The sequence below is a fragment of the Cygnus atratus genome, chromosome 3 (genome assembly GCF_013377495.2).
Source record: "Cygnus atratus isolate AKBS03 ecotype Queensland, Australia chromosome 3, CAtr_DNAZoo_HiC_assembly, whole genome shotgun sequence".
Lineage (NCBI taxonomy): Eukaryota > Metazoa > Chordata > Aves > Anseriformes > Anatidae > Cygnus > Cygnus atratus.
The window spans coordinates 64,977,241-64,992,744 of NC_066364.1; the positions used below are offsets into that span (position 1 = coordinate 64,977,241).

The 15,504-nt window shown below is 42.3% G+C and overlaps 2 protein-coding genes across 6 annotated transcripts in view; one reads left to right on the forward strand and one right to left on the reverse strand.

Annotated features, from left to right (window-relative positions):
• Positions 1-5,509, forward strand: part of SERAC1 (serine active site containing 1) — a 26,386-nt gene extending 20,877 nt beyond the window's left edge. The window contains exons 15-17 of the mRNA XM_035538611.2: positions 531-713; positions 1,182-1,325; positions 2,880-5,509. Coding sequence (XP_035394504.1) covers positions 531-713; positions 1,182-1,325; positions 2,880-3,016 — 464 coding nt within the window. The 3' untranslated portion in view covers positions 3,017-5,509. The remainder of the gene's footprint in view (positions 1-530; positions 714-1,181; positions 1,326-2,879) is intronic.
• A 2,873-nt stretch (positions 5,510-8,382) lies between these two features.
• SYNJ2 (synaptojanin 2) overlaps positions 8,383-15,504 on the reverse strand; it is a 64,275-nt gene continuing 57,153 nt past the window's right edge. For all 5 annotated transcript variants that reach the window (XM_035538606.2, XM_035538605.2, XM_035538607.2 and 2 more), the window contains 4 exons: positions 15,082-15,194; positions 14,232-14,340; positions 12,675-12,877; positions 8,383-9,546 (listed from right to left, as the gene is read on the reverse strand). In XM_035538606.2, the coding sequence (XP_035394499.1) occupies positions 8,749-9,546; positions 12,675-12,877; positions 14,232-14,340; positions 15,082-15,194 (1,223 nt within the window). In that variant the 3' untranslated portion in view covers positions 8,383-8,748. The remainder of the gene's footprint in view (positions 9,547-12,674; positions 12,878-14,231; positions 14,341-15,081; positions 15,195-15,504) is intronic.

Genomic DNA, 15,504 nt, shown 5'->3' on the forward strand with positions numbered 1-15,504 from the left:
TAACCAAATTCAGTCTGAAAGGCAATTATTTGGAATAGTTTAGGTAAAACTAGGTTTAAAACCAAGTTTTTTACCTAAAATCTAGTTTAGGTAAAAAATTTACGAAGATCTAAAAACGCAGAATAGATTTCTACTTTTCTTGTTGCATTATATTCAATAACACACACTGAATGGATTTGTCTCCTGTTTGTTTGTACTGTGCTGATTTAAAAAAAAACAAAATCAATGAGTTGAAATCCACATAAGTGGCAATTCAGAGGCAAAATTTTCTCCATGATCTGTCATACATTAAATGTCATTAGCAGGCTTAAAGCGAATCATAAAAGTTTGTAGAAATGGATTTGCGTCATTTGTTGACATTTCATTTTAATGTCTCAGTCGTTGTTTCTGACTTAATCTTACAGATTTGACAAACCAAGGACTGATCAACTGAGGCAAGAATATGCTTTAGTTGCTTCATGGATAATATAACATGATCATTATTTTCACGGTGGTTTAAATTCCTGCATTAATTCAGTTTCTGTTGCCAGGTCTTCTAGTCAAAAAGATGCTGGTGGATGCTTCCAAGAATCCAGAAATGGATAAAATTGTAAACAACACAAGAGGAATCATATTTTATAGTGTACCTCACCATGGTTCCCAGCTGGCTGAATATTCTATAAATGCCAGATATCTTCTCTTTCCTTCTGTGGAGGTTAAAGAACTCAGCAAGGGTATGCTCACTTTGCTTCCATTTAACGGCAGGGATCTGTGCTAATCTGTTCACGATGTTTATTAATTTTTTTATTGTGCTATCAGGAAAAAGCTGGATTAAAAACAACAAACACCCTTCTTATGTTTGTGTTGAATTGACAAGAGTAACTTTTTTATTTGATGGCACATGTTGGGGGGGGAAAAAAAGGAGTCAGAGCAAGTTTATAGAAGAGTAGTTTAGTTCATTTAGCAAGGTAACGTGCTGGACTTCCGAATCCTATCTTCTAAATAAATTCCATGCAATGCAGAAGTAAACAATGTGTTGCAAACGATTTCTGGAAAAATGATTTTTTTTTTTTTTTAAATAAGATTCTTTTTACTGGAGTCTTTAGTTTTTCCAAAATATCTTGTTGGGAATGGAATCTTGCAGACAAAAGTTCTAATCTTCTGTTCAAGATACCACTGCAAAAATTGTTACTCTTTCTCAGATTCTCCCGCCCTTAAAGAGCTGAATGATGACTTCCTGTCTTTCGCCAAAGATAAGGAATTTCCAGTGCTGAGTTTTGCCGAAACCTTACCCACACACATAGGCAGCATGATAAAACTGCATGTCGTACCGCTAGAATCAGCAAGTAAGTCAACTTTACTTTTGTATATATTCATGTAAGCATTGATTATGAGGAAGGATTCTATGGTAGAAAGACCTAGAAAAATACACGTGTTACATTTTGTTGTGTTTTTTTGTTTGTTTGTTTAAACTTTTGGCTGAATTTAAACTACAGTCCCCCTGCTGAGATCAGAGGGAAGCTATGTTTGTGTCTTACAATACCAATTGTTTGATTTTTCCAAGTGCCAGTAAAGCTTGCTTATTGAAAAAAGCAGGTCTGGTGTTACAGTGGTGTAGTCCTTTCCTTTATAATAATGAGTAACTGTTGTTCATCCTTGCATAGGTAGGCTGAATAGTGTTTCAGAAGCTCCCAAAAATTCCAGCTATTTTCTCCTTTTAAAAAATAACAATGAAAATTAGTAAACTGCTTATAGAAATAAAAAGTCACTAACCTGTTTTGCATTGTTAAGAAGCCTTTATCTTCCATATTTAAGGTGGTTAATTAACATGGTTTAATATAGAGTTTGCTTTCTGAAAAGTTCCCTCCACTGTTTTGCCTTTAGTAGGGAAAAAAAAAAAAAAAGAGGGCTGGATAACAGAGTGCACAAATAAGCACTGCGTGTTTAATAATTTTGTAGTATATTTCTCCTCTTCTATTGATGATACAGTGCAGCTCTCTCCAAAGTGTTTTTAGGGTTCATGATGGTTCAGTGATACCCTGCTCACTTTTTTTCAAAAATCAGGCTGACGAGCAGTACACTCAGTGTTTCTTACATATGTGTGTGTGCACGTGAAAGCAAACCTAGATCCTGCTCCAGTGTAATTTTGTGTGGCTAAAAATACAAAGTTCCAAGCAAAATGAAGGATTTCACAGGAAATGGAATGAATAGATAATAAACTGGAACGTGGCAGTTAGAGCAACCTAAGGGAAATGTAAACTAGTGGTGATAGCTGTCAGGAAAGAGTGAATGCAACAGTGTGCCCCAAGATCTGTCACTGAAAATGGAATGCTTGTATTCTACAGCCGAGCAAGGCAAGCTTTTAATCTCCTTGGAACTGTGTGTAGTGATCTGTGGCATATTTCAGCTTCACCCTAGTTCTCTTTTTAATCTCCACATCAAAATACTTCATAAGGAATATGGGCAATTAGTAGTGATGTGTGAAACAACATTGATTTAGACTTTCAGAATGTGGGTACCCTGGGTTAAACCCTGTCCGTGTTCATGTCAGTGCTTAAAGTACAGTTAGGTATTAACCAGTGGCTGGGTGCTGCTAAATAAAGTTTTGATTCTTCAAAGTTGTCTCTATGGAGAAATGTACATCTGTGAGTTCCTGATAAAGACAGAAGAACTCTGGACCTAATGGTTTACAAACAACGTGGGTTTTGCAGCCTATCAGGTTATTGACAGCATGTATTGATGCTTTTAGCACGTTAAAAAATAACCGAGCAAAGCCAGTTAAACAGAAGGCAGGAGAAATTACTTTTGAGAGATAAAGTGCTAGCACAACACGTGCTTTTCAGTCTAGGTGATCTTGCGAACTTTGGTAGTTTTTTCTTCATCTCTTTTCTCTCTCACAGGGTTAGGTATTGGAGACCTTATTCCAGTGGATGTAAATCATCTTAATGTTTGTAAGCCAAAGAATAAGAATGCTTTCCTGTACCAGCGCACGCTGAAGTTCATTCAGGACGTTTTAGCCACAGAGCTCGGAGACTGAGGTTTTTGCCATCCTTGTCTACTTATTTCCACTATTTGGTGTAACACAGTAAGTTCTCCTAACATTTGTTAGAAGATCCGCAGAACCACAGAGATGCTACGTCAATAGTATCTGCTGCTAAAACAATTTTTACTACATCTCCAATTTAGAGACCTCTCTAACTTACTTCTAAAATATTTTCAAAACGAATACAAACTGAAAGACAGTCCCATAAACTTGGCAAAAAGAAAGTGAATGTTGGCTTAGAGTAACCATGATCTGTTGACAAAAAGTGTGCAAATTCTCCAGCAATCTGGCAGAGAAGGGATGGGGAGTCAGTGGAAAATAAGTTTCACTCAGTATACAGATATCCCTCTGGAGTAATAAGTAGACTCTGGAGGGTGCCTGTGCATCTCCTTTTAGCCAGGAAAGGTTGCTCTGAAGGTAGGTAGTCTCGTTAAAGTCAGTATACATTTGGGATTAAAGTCTTATGTTGAGAATCAGAAACAATTAATTGAGATGGTTATTTGTTGAGTAAAAAGGGGGAAAAAGCACGTGGCTGTCTTCAAGCTTTGGTTTACTGTCCATGTTCAGTAGTGTGTGACAGAAGCCTGAGGACATTTATCCAAGTGAGTGAAGGTAGCGTTTCGGTCAGTGGCCCAAGTACAGGCGTTTTTGTAATTTGCCTTGGTGAAAATGCAGAGGATCCCAAGCATTCGGTTTCTGGTGCCCAAGTGTATTTACTGGTGTAGATACAGCGAAAGACGGAAGTGGTCTCTTGTTTGACTTTATGGTAAGGATACCTTAACAGTACTGATGAGAAATAATTATTTTTAGATGAAAACATGGCACTGCTCAGCCACTTTTTTAAAGGCACAGATAGTTTGCAACATAGTTAAGAGAAGCTAGTCTAACTGTGGTCTCCTTCCTTCCTTCCTTCCCTTCCACCCCCAACTCTCTCTGGCGACAAGCATAGGCTATGGTTAGGCTATGCTCCCCTGGCTGACGAGTTGTTAAATAAGGCCTGTATTGATGACAGGCTGAAGACACCTCTTAGCATCGCTTATGTGAGATGGATCTGATATTACTGGCCTTGGAATTACGGCTATAAAAACCGCCAGAGATGCGATGCTCCTTGCAGTTCTGTGTGGGCTTGGTGTGGGGGTCAGTGGCCATTGCAGTCCTGCCAGGTTCTGAGGCCCCCTCAGCTCTTCTCACTTCAGAGCACTCTAGTCCAGGAGGACACTGCGTAACAAAATACATCTTTAGAAGTTGAGCCTTGACCTGCTGGAGCTGCATGGTAAAATTCACAGCTCGCAGCAGTACAGAGAACGTGCAGGACTGCACTAGCAAAAAGAGCATTTTTCCCCCTAAGCGAGATACAGGAAAGAACGCTAGATGGCAGTATTTCAAATAGAAAATGTACCAGAATCTTTTCCTAATTTCTAAAGAGGTTTATCCTGTTTACACCGTGGTTTAAACTTCAGAGGGTAAATATATCAGCACACTTTGTATTCACAAAGTAAAAGGTATGTTGAATTCATTGCCGATAGACAGGACTTCTAATAACTGTGTTCAGTGTGACAAGTCTTGTATTGATTTTAATAGAGTTCTTTGGCTTCAGGGGACTCAGATCAATGACATAACATTAATCTTGTTCAGTAATGCATCTGTGTTTTGTTACTGTAACTGGAACTTGAGACAACTTTCTCCTTTTTGTTATCGTGTGTGTATATATGTGTAACTTTTAAAATTAACTTTCAGGGTGTTTTTTCCGTGTATGGTAATTAAATGTGTTTTTAAAAATGTATTAGATATGCCACAAAACGTATTAAAGGTGAACGATCTGTGAAAAGAATGCTCTGCTTCGTGGTCACGTTTATTAAAGACCTGCATTATTTCTCAGTGATTCTCGTGCTGGAGCAAGGTAATGTTTACCCTTCGTCTAAAGGAAGAGCATTGAGGGGTACAGTTCGTCACTGGTGTTTTGCCAGACTGAACAGGTTTGCAGTTGCGCTTTTAGGTTTTGCAGAAGCGCCTCCTGAACTGTGTACAGTCACTGGCTCTAGAGCCATACGGGTCTGCTGCAGCGTTCTTGTTCGCTTCCCGTTAGACACGTAAAGCTCTTGTGCTTCTCTGGTGTCGCGTTAATTCAGAATATAGTACCTTTGTGCAAATTCTTGCAACTCAAACATTGTCCTTAATCCCACCCAGCTGGGGACCCGGCTGCAGATGTGGCTAGGAGGTATGTGGGAGTTGTCTGAGGAGGTGGGAGTTGTCTGCACTGTGGGACACAAATGGTAAGGCAGGAAGGGAACGCTGAGAGGAATTTGTCAGTCCTCCTGCGTGGGGTTGTCCGGCACTGTTGTGTACCTGTACTGATATTTCTAGCAGCAATAGTGATCAAGTTTTAATTGCTGTTTAAACAGGCTTTCACTGTGATTTGCACTTTGTGGTGCTAGGCAGTGTAGCTAGCTAGGAAAGGAGAATTTTTCATTGGTGAAAATGTCAATTTTGTACAAAAAAAAAAAGGAAAAAATAGTTTTATCAGTGGATATTCTAAAAAAAATATTTTGGTTTTGGTTCTCTTTTTTCGTTTTGGTGAGCCCCTACCTAAAAAGCTCATCAGACTATAAGGAGCTGGCTGACTATTTGCAGCTGGCAAAATACAGTTGTTGTTTTTTTCCCTGAAGGAAAGTTGAGAAAGATGTTTTGCATTAAAAGTATACATGCTGAAGGAAGATTTCTTACCCACCTTATCTTACTGCTCTACTGTTCCAAAATAAGACACCGCTCTTGCTGCGAAGTATACATCTAAATAGTCAACACTGACCAACAGTATAAAAAGCTTAAATTTTAAGCTTTAACTGTATTAAATTTTAAGCTTAATATTAAATTTTAAGCTTAAACTGTAACTAGCTCTTCTGGTTACAGTTACACAGTGATTGCAGTGCACTGGGTATGATAGCTACTGAGACTGTCACAAGTAATATTAATAATGAGATGGAGAACAAACAAAACTTGACTGAAGCTCCCACTTTTCTTTATTTCCCAAGCTTTTCCGTGTGTGACTGCACTGATTGTTGTGGAGGTTTTTTATTCTCCGTATCTTTTATAAAAATCAGCACTGCTGTACTGCCTACAGAAAAGGAGTTGATTTCCCAGAAATCACTAGCCTGGTGGAAATGGCATTTCCGTAGCGTGATGTGAGCAGGAAGCTGATGAAAACAAATCTCAACAGAAGAAAAGGGGAGCAGGTATGGAACAGTTACACTGTCGGTCACTCGGCCTTTGTTCACGTTGTGGCGGGGCCGGGCTTAGTCCAGAACAAGGAGGAAAGAATCCCTCCCTCCTGCAGCCTGAGTCTTCTGCGATGGTTCCCCAAATGCAGAGCAAGCCTGGCCCTGCTTCACTTGTCCAGGTCACAAGTACCTGCCTCTGAAAAGCTCCTGGCTGACGTGTTGGGCACAATGTGAAAGGTAATGCAGTGAGGGAGGTGATTCTTCATTCTTTGCTCCATCCTCTTCAGCTGGACAGTTACTTTCCCTTGGTTTGCTGTGATTGAACAGCGTGTGCTGTCACTGGTGGTATAAAGTAGGGATTTGTACTTTAACGGGCAGCTTGCCACGTACACAGACATAAGGGAAAATGGTAAAGGCCAGATATTTTTCTTAGTCAAGGAGAGTAATAAAGTAGATTTTATTTGACTTGTGTAAATCCACTTTAATTGGCTTTCCTGCTAACACTTTCATTACCATGTAAATTAGCTGTCCTAGAGCTGCTAATTATCTTAGCAGAAGATGTTGGCCATGGTCATATAAGGTACTCTTTCTTTTTTATTGCTCTTAGTGTTTTATACTGAACTGTGCCCATAAATAATCACTGCATTTTTTAAGGGGAGGATGACGAGGGTAAGGGGCTGTGTCACATTGTAGGGAGTTGACTAACCTGCTGCTTCGTGATTCACCAGCCGGCTGCTGTGCTAAACTGGCACTTCTGTAAGGAGCTTAGCTCCGGGTTTTATTGGTGTTGGGTGCTGGGGAACGAGAGAGCAGAGGACGGCAGGTGCTCAGACAAAGGCAGCATCCTCTCTTACAGGATGCCTTGTGTTCAAAATTTGGTCATGGCAGTGAGATAGCGAGGTATTAATAGTAGGGAAGTGCCTGAATCCCAGTTTCCAAGCAACTGAGAACAAGTCAAATAATTTTCCTGTAGGGGAAAAAAAAAAAAAAAAAAAAGCTCTGAACTTTCTTTTAATACAGCTTTTCTGCAGGGAACCTGAAAATGAGAGAGGAATTTTTTTTAGCCATACCTACTGCTTTAAAACATTCTCTTTAAGAGAGGCATCAAGAGCTTTTATTATTAAATTAACAAATTACCACAAGATGTTGCAATCATATTTAACTGCTTGCTTCAAACAAATGGCACCGCTCCTGAACAGTTTTACTGCACAGGTGAGGTAAGAGCCTGCACAGCTACGGCAGATGACAGACATTTTAGCACCACGGGTATCCTCACTGAAATCTTGGGCTTCTGAGAAGGATGACTGATGCTTCGTTATGAAGATCAAGCCTGCTTTGAGCTGAGCAGCCCTACTTCATGAGCGCACCGTGGTAAGTGACCGATAGCTAGACTCACCTGGAACACTGTCCCCATAGGCTCAGATGGAAAAATGCAAGGGAGAAGCACAGCAGCAGTACACACAGGAGTACTTGCCTGGAGTTTCTCCAGTGGTAACAGGGGTGATGCTTCCCCTGCTAGGGTGTCATATTCTGAATCATAGAACACACTCACCTTTTAAACTTTTAAACAAATGCCTTTTGTTTGCAAGAACCTGCATAGAACAGGTTATGCAGTCTTATACTGTGCGTTTTAACTGCCTCCTAGGGACACTCCCTCTACTGATGCACGGTGCACCCGAGCAACAGATCTGTTTATGCATGCTTCTGAAATTTGTCTGGAGTCATAGACGCAGTTGCCTGTTTCTAGCTCCACTTCTAGTTTGCCCCGCTCATAGTCACAGCTTCTCGGGTCGACTTGGCCCTCTGCAGTGTGGCTTAAAAAAGCTGCAGAGGTTAATAAGAAGCACGTGGCGGATGCTTCCCAGGTACGGAATAAACAGACTGCATGGCTGATGTCTGGGCAACGTTGCTTGTAGTTCTGCTTCCATTCTCATAGTACCCACCTGTTTTCAACACAGGACTGAGGTAACAAGGTAAGTGCTAGGGATCGTCAAGACTGCAGCTGTCTCCAGGAAGACAACGCCTAAGCCTTTCCCCAGTGGAAACTTACTAGCAGAACACTAGCAGTGCTACTGCTGTAAGTTATGCTGGTGTGTATTCCCCCTAGGGATGTTTGTTCCAGAATAACTATAGCGGTCTAACTAGTCAAGATAAGGGTGCTTTATTTTAGGTGACAGAAATAGGTTAATATATATTTTACAGAAAAATGTTTTTCTTAATATCTTTTTTTCCATATATCATTACATGTTCTAAAATATGACTTGTAACTGAAATAAAACATCTTAAGATGGATTAATAAAAAGAAATAACTTAGAATAAAGAACTTCTCAAACAGACTGCAGATAATGTTAGGTTGCTCTGTACACTTCCCTCCAGGGGCAGCATCTTTGTCTTTAAACATGGCAATGAAATGTAGCATGGACAGATGGTATTTCCTTAAATATAAAGCTTTGTGCAAAAGGTTTTTATTTTGCATCATAATTATGGAGATTAACATTAAGGGGACAAATTTTACAATTCTAAATTATTATTTGTGTTCGCCAAGGCGTTTTTGTTTTGCTCTAAGACAAGCAGTTTGTCGAACCCTTCTGACAGCGCAGCATTGTCTTCGTCATCACTGAACGTAACCCAGTGACTGAAATCTTTTGAGCTGGGGACTTTTAAGTTTTCTGGAGTGTGTGCTGAAGAAGTAGTTGATGCTGCCTGTAGGGAAAGATGGCAGGAAGAATCCAGGTCCAAAAGACTGGTGTTCTTTGCAAGGGAGCTGGTATCTGAGAGCTGGGGACGCTGACCTTCTGGTAGAGGAGCAGGACCCTGAAGGTTCGCGATCCGTTCTGTATTTGGTGCCAACTGTTTCGTTGTACTGTTTTCTGGGCTGGCAGAGAACGTAGGGGCTAAGAGGGCAGACTGCGTGGGGGCAGCGTGAAGGACATCGGAGTCCTGAGGCTGGGGGCAGAACCCAGGATTGTTGTTGTTAGAGTTGAACATTAACCCTCTAAGAAGCGGGCTGTCACTGCTCTGCAGAACTTGCAGGTGAAGAGCTGCAGGAGCCGACTTCTTTCTTCGTGGTGGCACCTTTGGGACAAAGGATGTGCTCTGGGGAGGCAGCGCACTGGCCTCAGCTCTGCTTGGTGAAGGGAGCTGCTTTTCACTGCTCTCCTGAGGCTTCCCAGGTTGTGCTGTTCTGGGCTTTGGGATGGGAGTAATCTTGGTCGGACTAAGAATAGCTGCGGCTTCTAGCCAGGGCTCTGTTGAGCCAAAAGGATTCTGTGCTGCCTGTTGGTCAAATTGCTCATCTGTAGACATGGCCTGAGGGGGGGAAAAGGAACAAGAAGTTTGAGAACAAAAATGGTACCTTAAGCTGTGAGTCACTTTTAGCGCAAGTTTTATTTATGGCGTTACTGAGAAAAGCTGACAGTTCTGGAAGAAAAAAACAGTACAAAGAGGAGGCTTGACAGCACAGTTTGAAACTGTACCTGCTTAGTTCTGCCTCAGCCATCGTGCCTTGGACCAGTGTTCATTTATAGGGTGCTATGTGAGGACAAGGATCCTACAGCCTGTTCACTCCCTGTATGAAAAATAGCTCTTTCTGACCATCTCTCTTTCATGTTAGGATTTAGCTCCAGGTCAAGTTGACGCAGTTCTGAGGAGTTATTTATTTGTTACATCTCCCTGCTGACTAGTATTATTTAAGCAAGAATGCATAGGGAGGGCTAAATTAATGGGGGTGGCATTAGCTCATGTCTTTGGGTATGTCCTGATACATAAGGTTGAAGGACAATTAGCCTAAGCTAACCCAAGAAATGCGTTAATGGCCCTGTCGTGTCTCACTGATGCTAGCAACTGAAACTAAAAGTAAACTCTCCAAGTGCAATTTAGAATATATCCGCTATTTAAAAATACAAAACTGGAGCCCACATCAGACCAAGAGGGCAGGGGTTGCTTCAGATTTCTCAGTGTACTCACTGTGACTGAATGCAAACATTTTAATTCTTTATTGCTGTCCCATAGTGCTAAAGATAATGCACAGGCTTTTTATCAGTATTTCACGATGGGCACATCCCCTGTCATTTCTGTTTGTAACAATGCACGCTTTTGAGTGCGTGGCTGTTTGAACGATTGAGGTGGGTTGGGTAGAGGTGTTCACGTACAGGACTCACATCTGAACTCACTCGGATGGAGGAATGTGTAAGTCTGATACCAGAGTCAAACTTTAAATAGACAAATTCCTGCAAGAGATTTCATATAACTAACACCAAGACAACACTTTGCAGGAGGGCCCTGGGAGTGAGTGCAAAATAAACAGAAAACAACTAGACCATTCATTGTTATTGAATGATTAAGGAAAAAGCACACACTGGTGTCTGTTTTTTCTTTTTGTGTTTTTGCTCAGTGGAGATGGCACAAACTCCATTACAGAGAAGGGGTGAATGCCTTGGCAAAGGAAGGTAAGGCAGAATTCCTAACAACTTGGAACAGAGCTTGCTGAGTTTCTGTCAAAGGAGGACTCTGGAAGGTTACATTTGTGCCTCTCTTGTACTTAAATGGCTTTCGCCATTAAATAATCATTTCAGCAGCCCTAGGAGGTGAAGAAATACAGCCATTGTAGAGACCTGACAGATTAAAAACCCACGCCTACGGGTGAGTATTTTTAAGAACTTCAACTGCTGAGTAGAATCCAAAGTGAAATGTTGAATCCCATTATAAGGCATGTGAGAGAAGTTGGATGTCTCTGAACAGGACGCAGAACTGTATACAGATCAAGAAGCTGCCACAATACAGAACAGAACACTCTTGATGTGATTAAAAGTAAACACTGATAAAGAAGGGATGAGTCTTAATCCTGCACATCAGCTGCCTCTCTCTAATTGGGATTCATGGCAGAACTCTAACCTGAAGATGTATGCCTCTGCTCTGCCTGTTAGTAAGGCAGCTAGACTCAGTTCTTTAATTTAATACTCAGCCAAAGAGTGCTGATACTGAAAAAATCAGACATTTCTAAGCAGTTTTGTCTCTGATTTGAACTACAGTCTTTAGATAGCAGAAATAACTCAAAAAGAAAAAACAGAACTGTTGAGATTGACTGAAACAGTAATTCTTTGTAGAGCAAGAAAGTCTTTCTTCCCAATTTTACTAAAAAAACCCTAGATACATGTGATGTGAAGATGGTTCTGATGCTTCATAATCAAATGAGTAGAAACACAGGAAGAGAAAAAGCACCATGGGAGATGGCTCCCAAATGAGATAGCCATTCTTGGTGCACCGTCCTAGAAGTAATTTGCCTGACAAATCTGGTGGCTTTCTGTGACAGGGTTACAGCATTAGTGGATAGAGGAAGAGCAACTGACATCATTTGCCTGGACTCACGCAAAGCATCTGACACTGTCCCACATGATATGCTCGTCTCTAAAGTGGGGAGACATGGATTTGACAGATGGACCACCCCGTGGGTAAGGAATTGGCTGGATGCTTGCACTCAAAGTTGTGGTCAACTGCTCAATGTCCAGGTGGAGATCGGTAATAAAGGGTGTTCCTTAGGAACAGGTTCTGCTCATGTGAGACCCCCACCTGGAGCGCTGCGTTCAGCTCTGGGGCCCCCAGCACAAGAAGGACATGGAAGTATTAGAATGAGTCCAGAGGAGGGCCACGAAGATGATCTGAGGGCTGGAGCACCTCTCCTATGAAAAAAGGCTGAAAGAGCTGGGGTTGTTCAGCCTGGAGAAGAGAAGGCTCCAGGGAGACCTTACAGCGGCCTTCCAGTACCTAAAGGGGGCCTGCAGGAAGCTGGGGAGGGACTCTGTCAGGGAGTGAAGCAACAGGCCATGGGGTAATGGCTTTAAACTAAAAAAGGTTAGATTTAGATCAGATATAAGGAAGAAATGCTTTACTGTGAGGGCAGTGAGGCCCTGGCACAGACTGCCCAGAGAAGCTGTGGATGCCCCATCCCTGGAGGTGCTCAAGGCCAGGCTGGATGGGGCTTTGGGCAACCTGGTCTGGTGGGAGGTGTCCCTGCCCATGGCAGGGGGCAGGAACTAGGTAGGCTTTAAGGTCCCTTCCACCTGAAACCATTCGGTGAATCTATGAAATGAATGTGATGCGATCTGGAGATATAGGGGAAGTAGAGCGTTAGAGACAAGCCATTTTTACATTCAGTTCCATACGCTTTGACAATGTTTAGCCAAAACAGAAGAAAAGTAACAAAATCTAAGAGAAGAGACCAACAAACAGGCTGAGTAAGGAACTCAGGCTCCTTTCCTTTCTGACTGCCTGGTATCTTGTTATGCCCTTAAAGACTGCAATACACGAAACCATTTCAGTGCCCATTGAATAAGAACTGGGTACACTTTAAATAACAGGGCTTCCTAAAAACTGTTTAGCAGCCTGCCCCTTCCTCACCCTGTGTAAAGGAAGGTTGGATGCCTTTTGCTGCAACTCACGTTTTCCATCTTGACTCCGGTCCTTTGTAGCGGTGCTGGCTTCCTTGTGGTTGGAACTTTGGGTGGTGGGCGATGGGGCACAAGCACTGGTCCTGTCTGCGACCCTGGGAATGATGGTGACTTTGTGATGCTGGGGAGAGGCTCGGGTTTGGTCAACATTTGGTTTCTAGCTGGAGCAGGCTTCGGTGCATCTTCCTGTAATCCTGAAAAGCAAAACCAGTTACTGTCTTGGCTTGATCAGAAATGTAGCATCAAGATGATTTCTTTCACAATCGTGTTTTCCAAACTGTGCATGCCTGAAGGGAACAGTGCTCAGGTATGGAATGTAGGGTTTAGAAATAAATGGACCTTGGCGAGCCTGTCTCTAGAACGTTTACATTTGTAAACAGCAGTTAGGGAAGAATTTCCCTGTTTGAAATACTTCATGCCAACACAGCAGTGCTGTGTCAGCCATTTGGCCCAGTGGATGAACCCTGCCTGGGGGTTCTGAAGCACTGGGCTCAAGTCCTGAGTCTCCTTTTGCCTGGGTTTCCTGATCTGGATCAAACAGATAACAGCACTGAGCACCTCTTGGAGATCATTTGTGGAGAACTGTAAATCCTACTGCGTGGTAGAGCACGGGCAATTGAAAGTGATGCTGACCAGGTAAGTTTCCTTACACAAGCTGAGTGAAATGCTTTATGTGAATTTCAGAATTAACAGGGAGTATATCTGACTTCACAGATAAAGGCACGGCACTCTCTGAGGAACAAACATCAAAATGCCTTAAAGATATTTCTAATTAAATTGGATCGTTCCAGACTGCATTAGCTGTATTTACAAGAAAAAAAATGGCCCTTTTTGTTTGTAAACAGAGAGCCTTGCAAACTCACATAGCAACCTCCCATCATACTGCATTCTTTCTTTTATATGCATCAGCAAAAAAAAGACTACTTCCAACCCTGGAGGGTATACTCACAGGGCTCGAGTTTCAGAAACGAAGCTCTACCTAGTTTCCTGTTCTAATTTGCCCTTTTATCTCTAGGGCCTAGGTATAGATCCTAATACATGAAGTAGCCTTTCAGCAGAGATTCTGAAGCTAAAAGTAGTACAAACTTCTATCTAGGTAACAACTACAATTCCTGTTCAAATGCGAGCAGAATCCAGGTTATTTCCCCCACAGCTGTACTTGGTCTGTAAGTTCTGCTCAGAATAGTGAGCATTCAATAAATGGAGCAGCAACTATCTTTTATGCAACTCTCAGGTAACACAAGCAGTTGAGGAAGATCCCATCTTTATCTTTCAATTTTTCAGACTGAATCTGGACATAAATAACCCAAGCTGCTCCTAGTAACAGCTTCTACAAGAAAATATACAACTCATCTAGGAAAAAAAAAAAAAGGCTAGCATTATCAAAACTGACAGTGACTAACACTAAGCACAATCTTGCAAGAACGTGTATGTCAGTGTTCAGCTGAGCTTCTGAATAGAAATAAATGCATCTGGGGGAAAGATAAATACACCTACAGACTTCTTTATTTCAAGATTTTTGGAAGTCCGTTACGAATCTGTGCTCACCTCCTTTAGCTTCCATAAGACATCTAATAGCTTCTTCTGCTTCCTCAGCTGTGGTGGTTTTGATCTGCTTGACATTGTAAGGTTTGCTTATCCCAGTCCGGACTTTAGGCTTTAAAGAAATACAAGAATGAGTAATCTGGAGAGAACTGTTCTTTCTGGTACACCTGTAATCTTACGGTTAAGCTCAAACACCTGTAAAGTTCTGGTTTTGCCAGTGGCTATTTAACAATCTATGAACACTATGGAAAGGGTGGGGAGTCTTTTGGCAGGTATTAGGTCTTGGTTATCTGCTGAGGAGACGCGTGGATGGCTTACGACCACACCTGGTCCTCAGCCATCCCTCGTTCAGTATGTTAGGGTTTCCATCTAAGAAGAGAGGAGGGGGGAGGTGTTTCCACATTCAGGTCTTGGTTTCCCTGCTGAGAGGGCTGGCAGCCTTGCTGGCAATGGTGAGTGAACTCTTCCCACATGCTAGACACTAGTGTAGCCCATCCAAAAGAGGTAAGAAAAGAATTAAAGCACATTATCATGGTGCTCAAAATTCAAGTTAGCATCTGTCAGAAAGCAACATGTGAGATAAACCAAGAAGAGTGCCCTGGTTGTGCACTGTTCTCTCTCCCTGTCTTTGGCCTTTTTAATTTTTTACAATTTAATACATTTTTTTCTGGGGTGCATCAGGTCCTGCAGTCTGGTCTGACAGTACAACGCATTCATCTTGGCCTTTCTAGCTCAGGCAAGCGATTGTCTTCCTTCCTTGTATGACAGGTGCATCATGTACGTGATGCTCGGTGTCTGTGTGGATGGGGGAGATCGGGATGATGCCACGCGGCCGCAGAGGGGCAGGGCTCACCGGCTGCTGAGGGGCTCCAGGTAGCAGCTTCGCCGTTGCCAAGATGGAGCAGGTGGAGTGGTTTCCTGAGGAGAGGGAACCATCCGAGGAGGACTTTTTGCCTGATGTTCCAGCTGAAAGAGGAACAAAAACGGCCTGTTAGATTCAACAGCTGGTACAATGTTGTACCTGCTATGGTGCAAACCCCATGCTCTTTGAAAGGGTTTTTGGGAAATGAAGGAGATGCTGCCACCCTCCTGCTCCTCCAGGCAACGGGCACGTTTAGGCAAGACCTTCCTGAGGGACACCAGGGACCTTGAGTCCCTCTGTCCTGGTGCCAAGAGCAAAAACACTTTGATCTAGGAGGAGTCATGAGCTGAAACTGTTACTGGTTTAGTCTCAGGTGAAAAAATAAAATGATGGTATCTTGAACTGTTTCAGGAA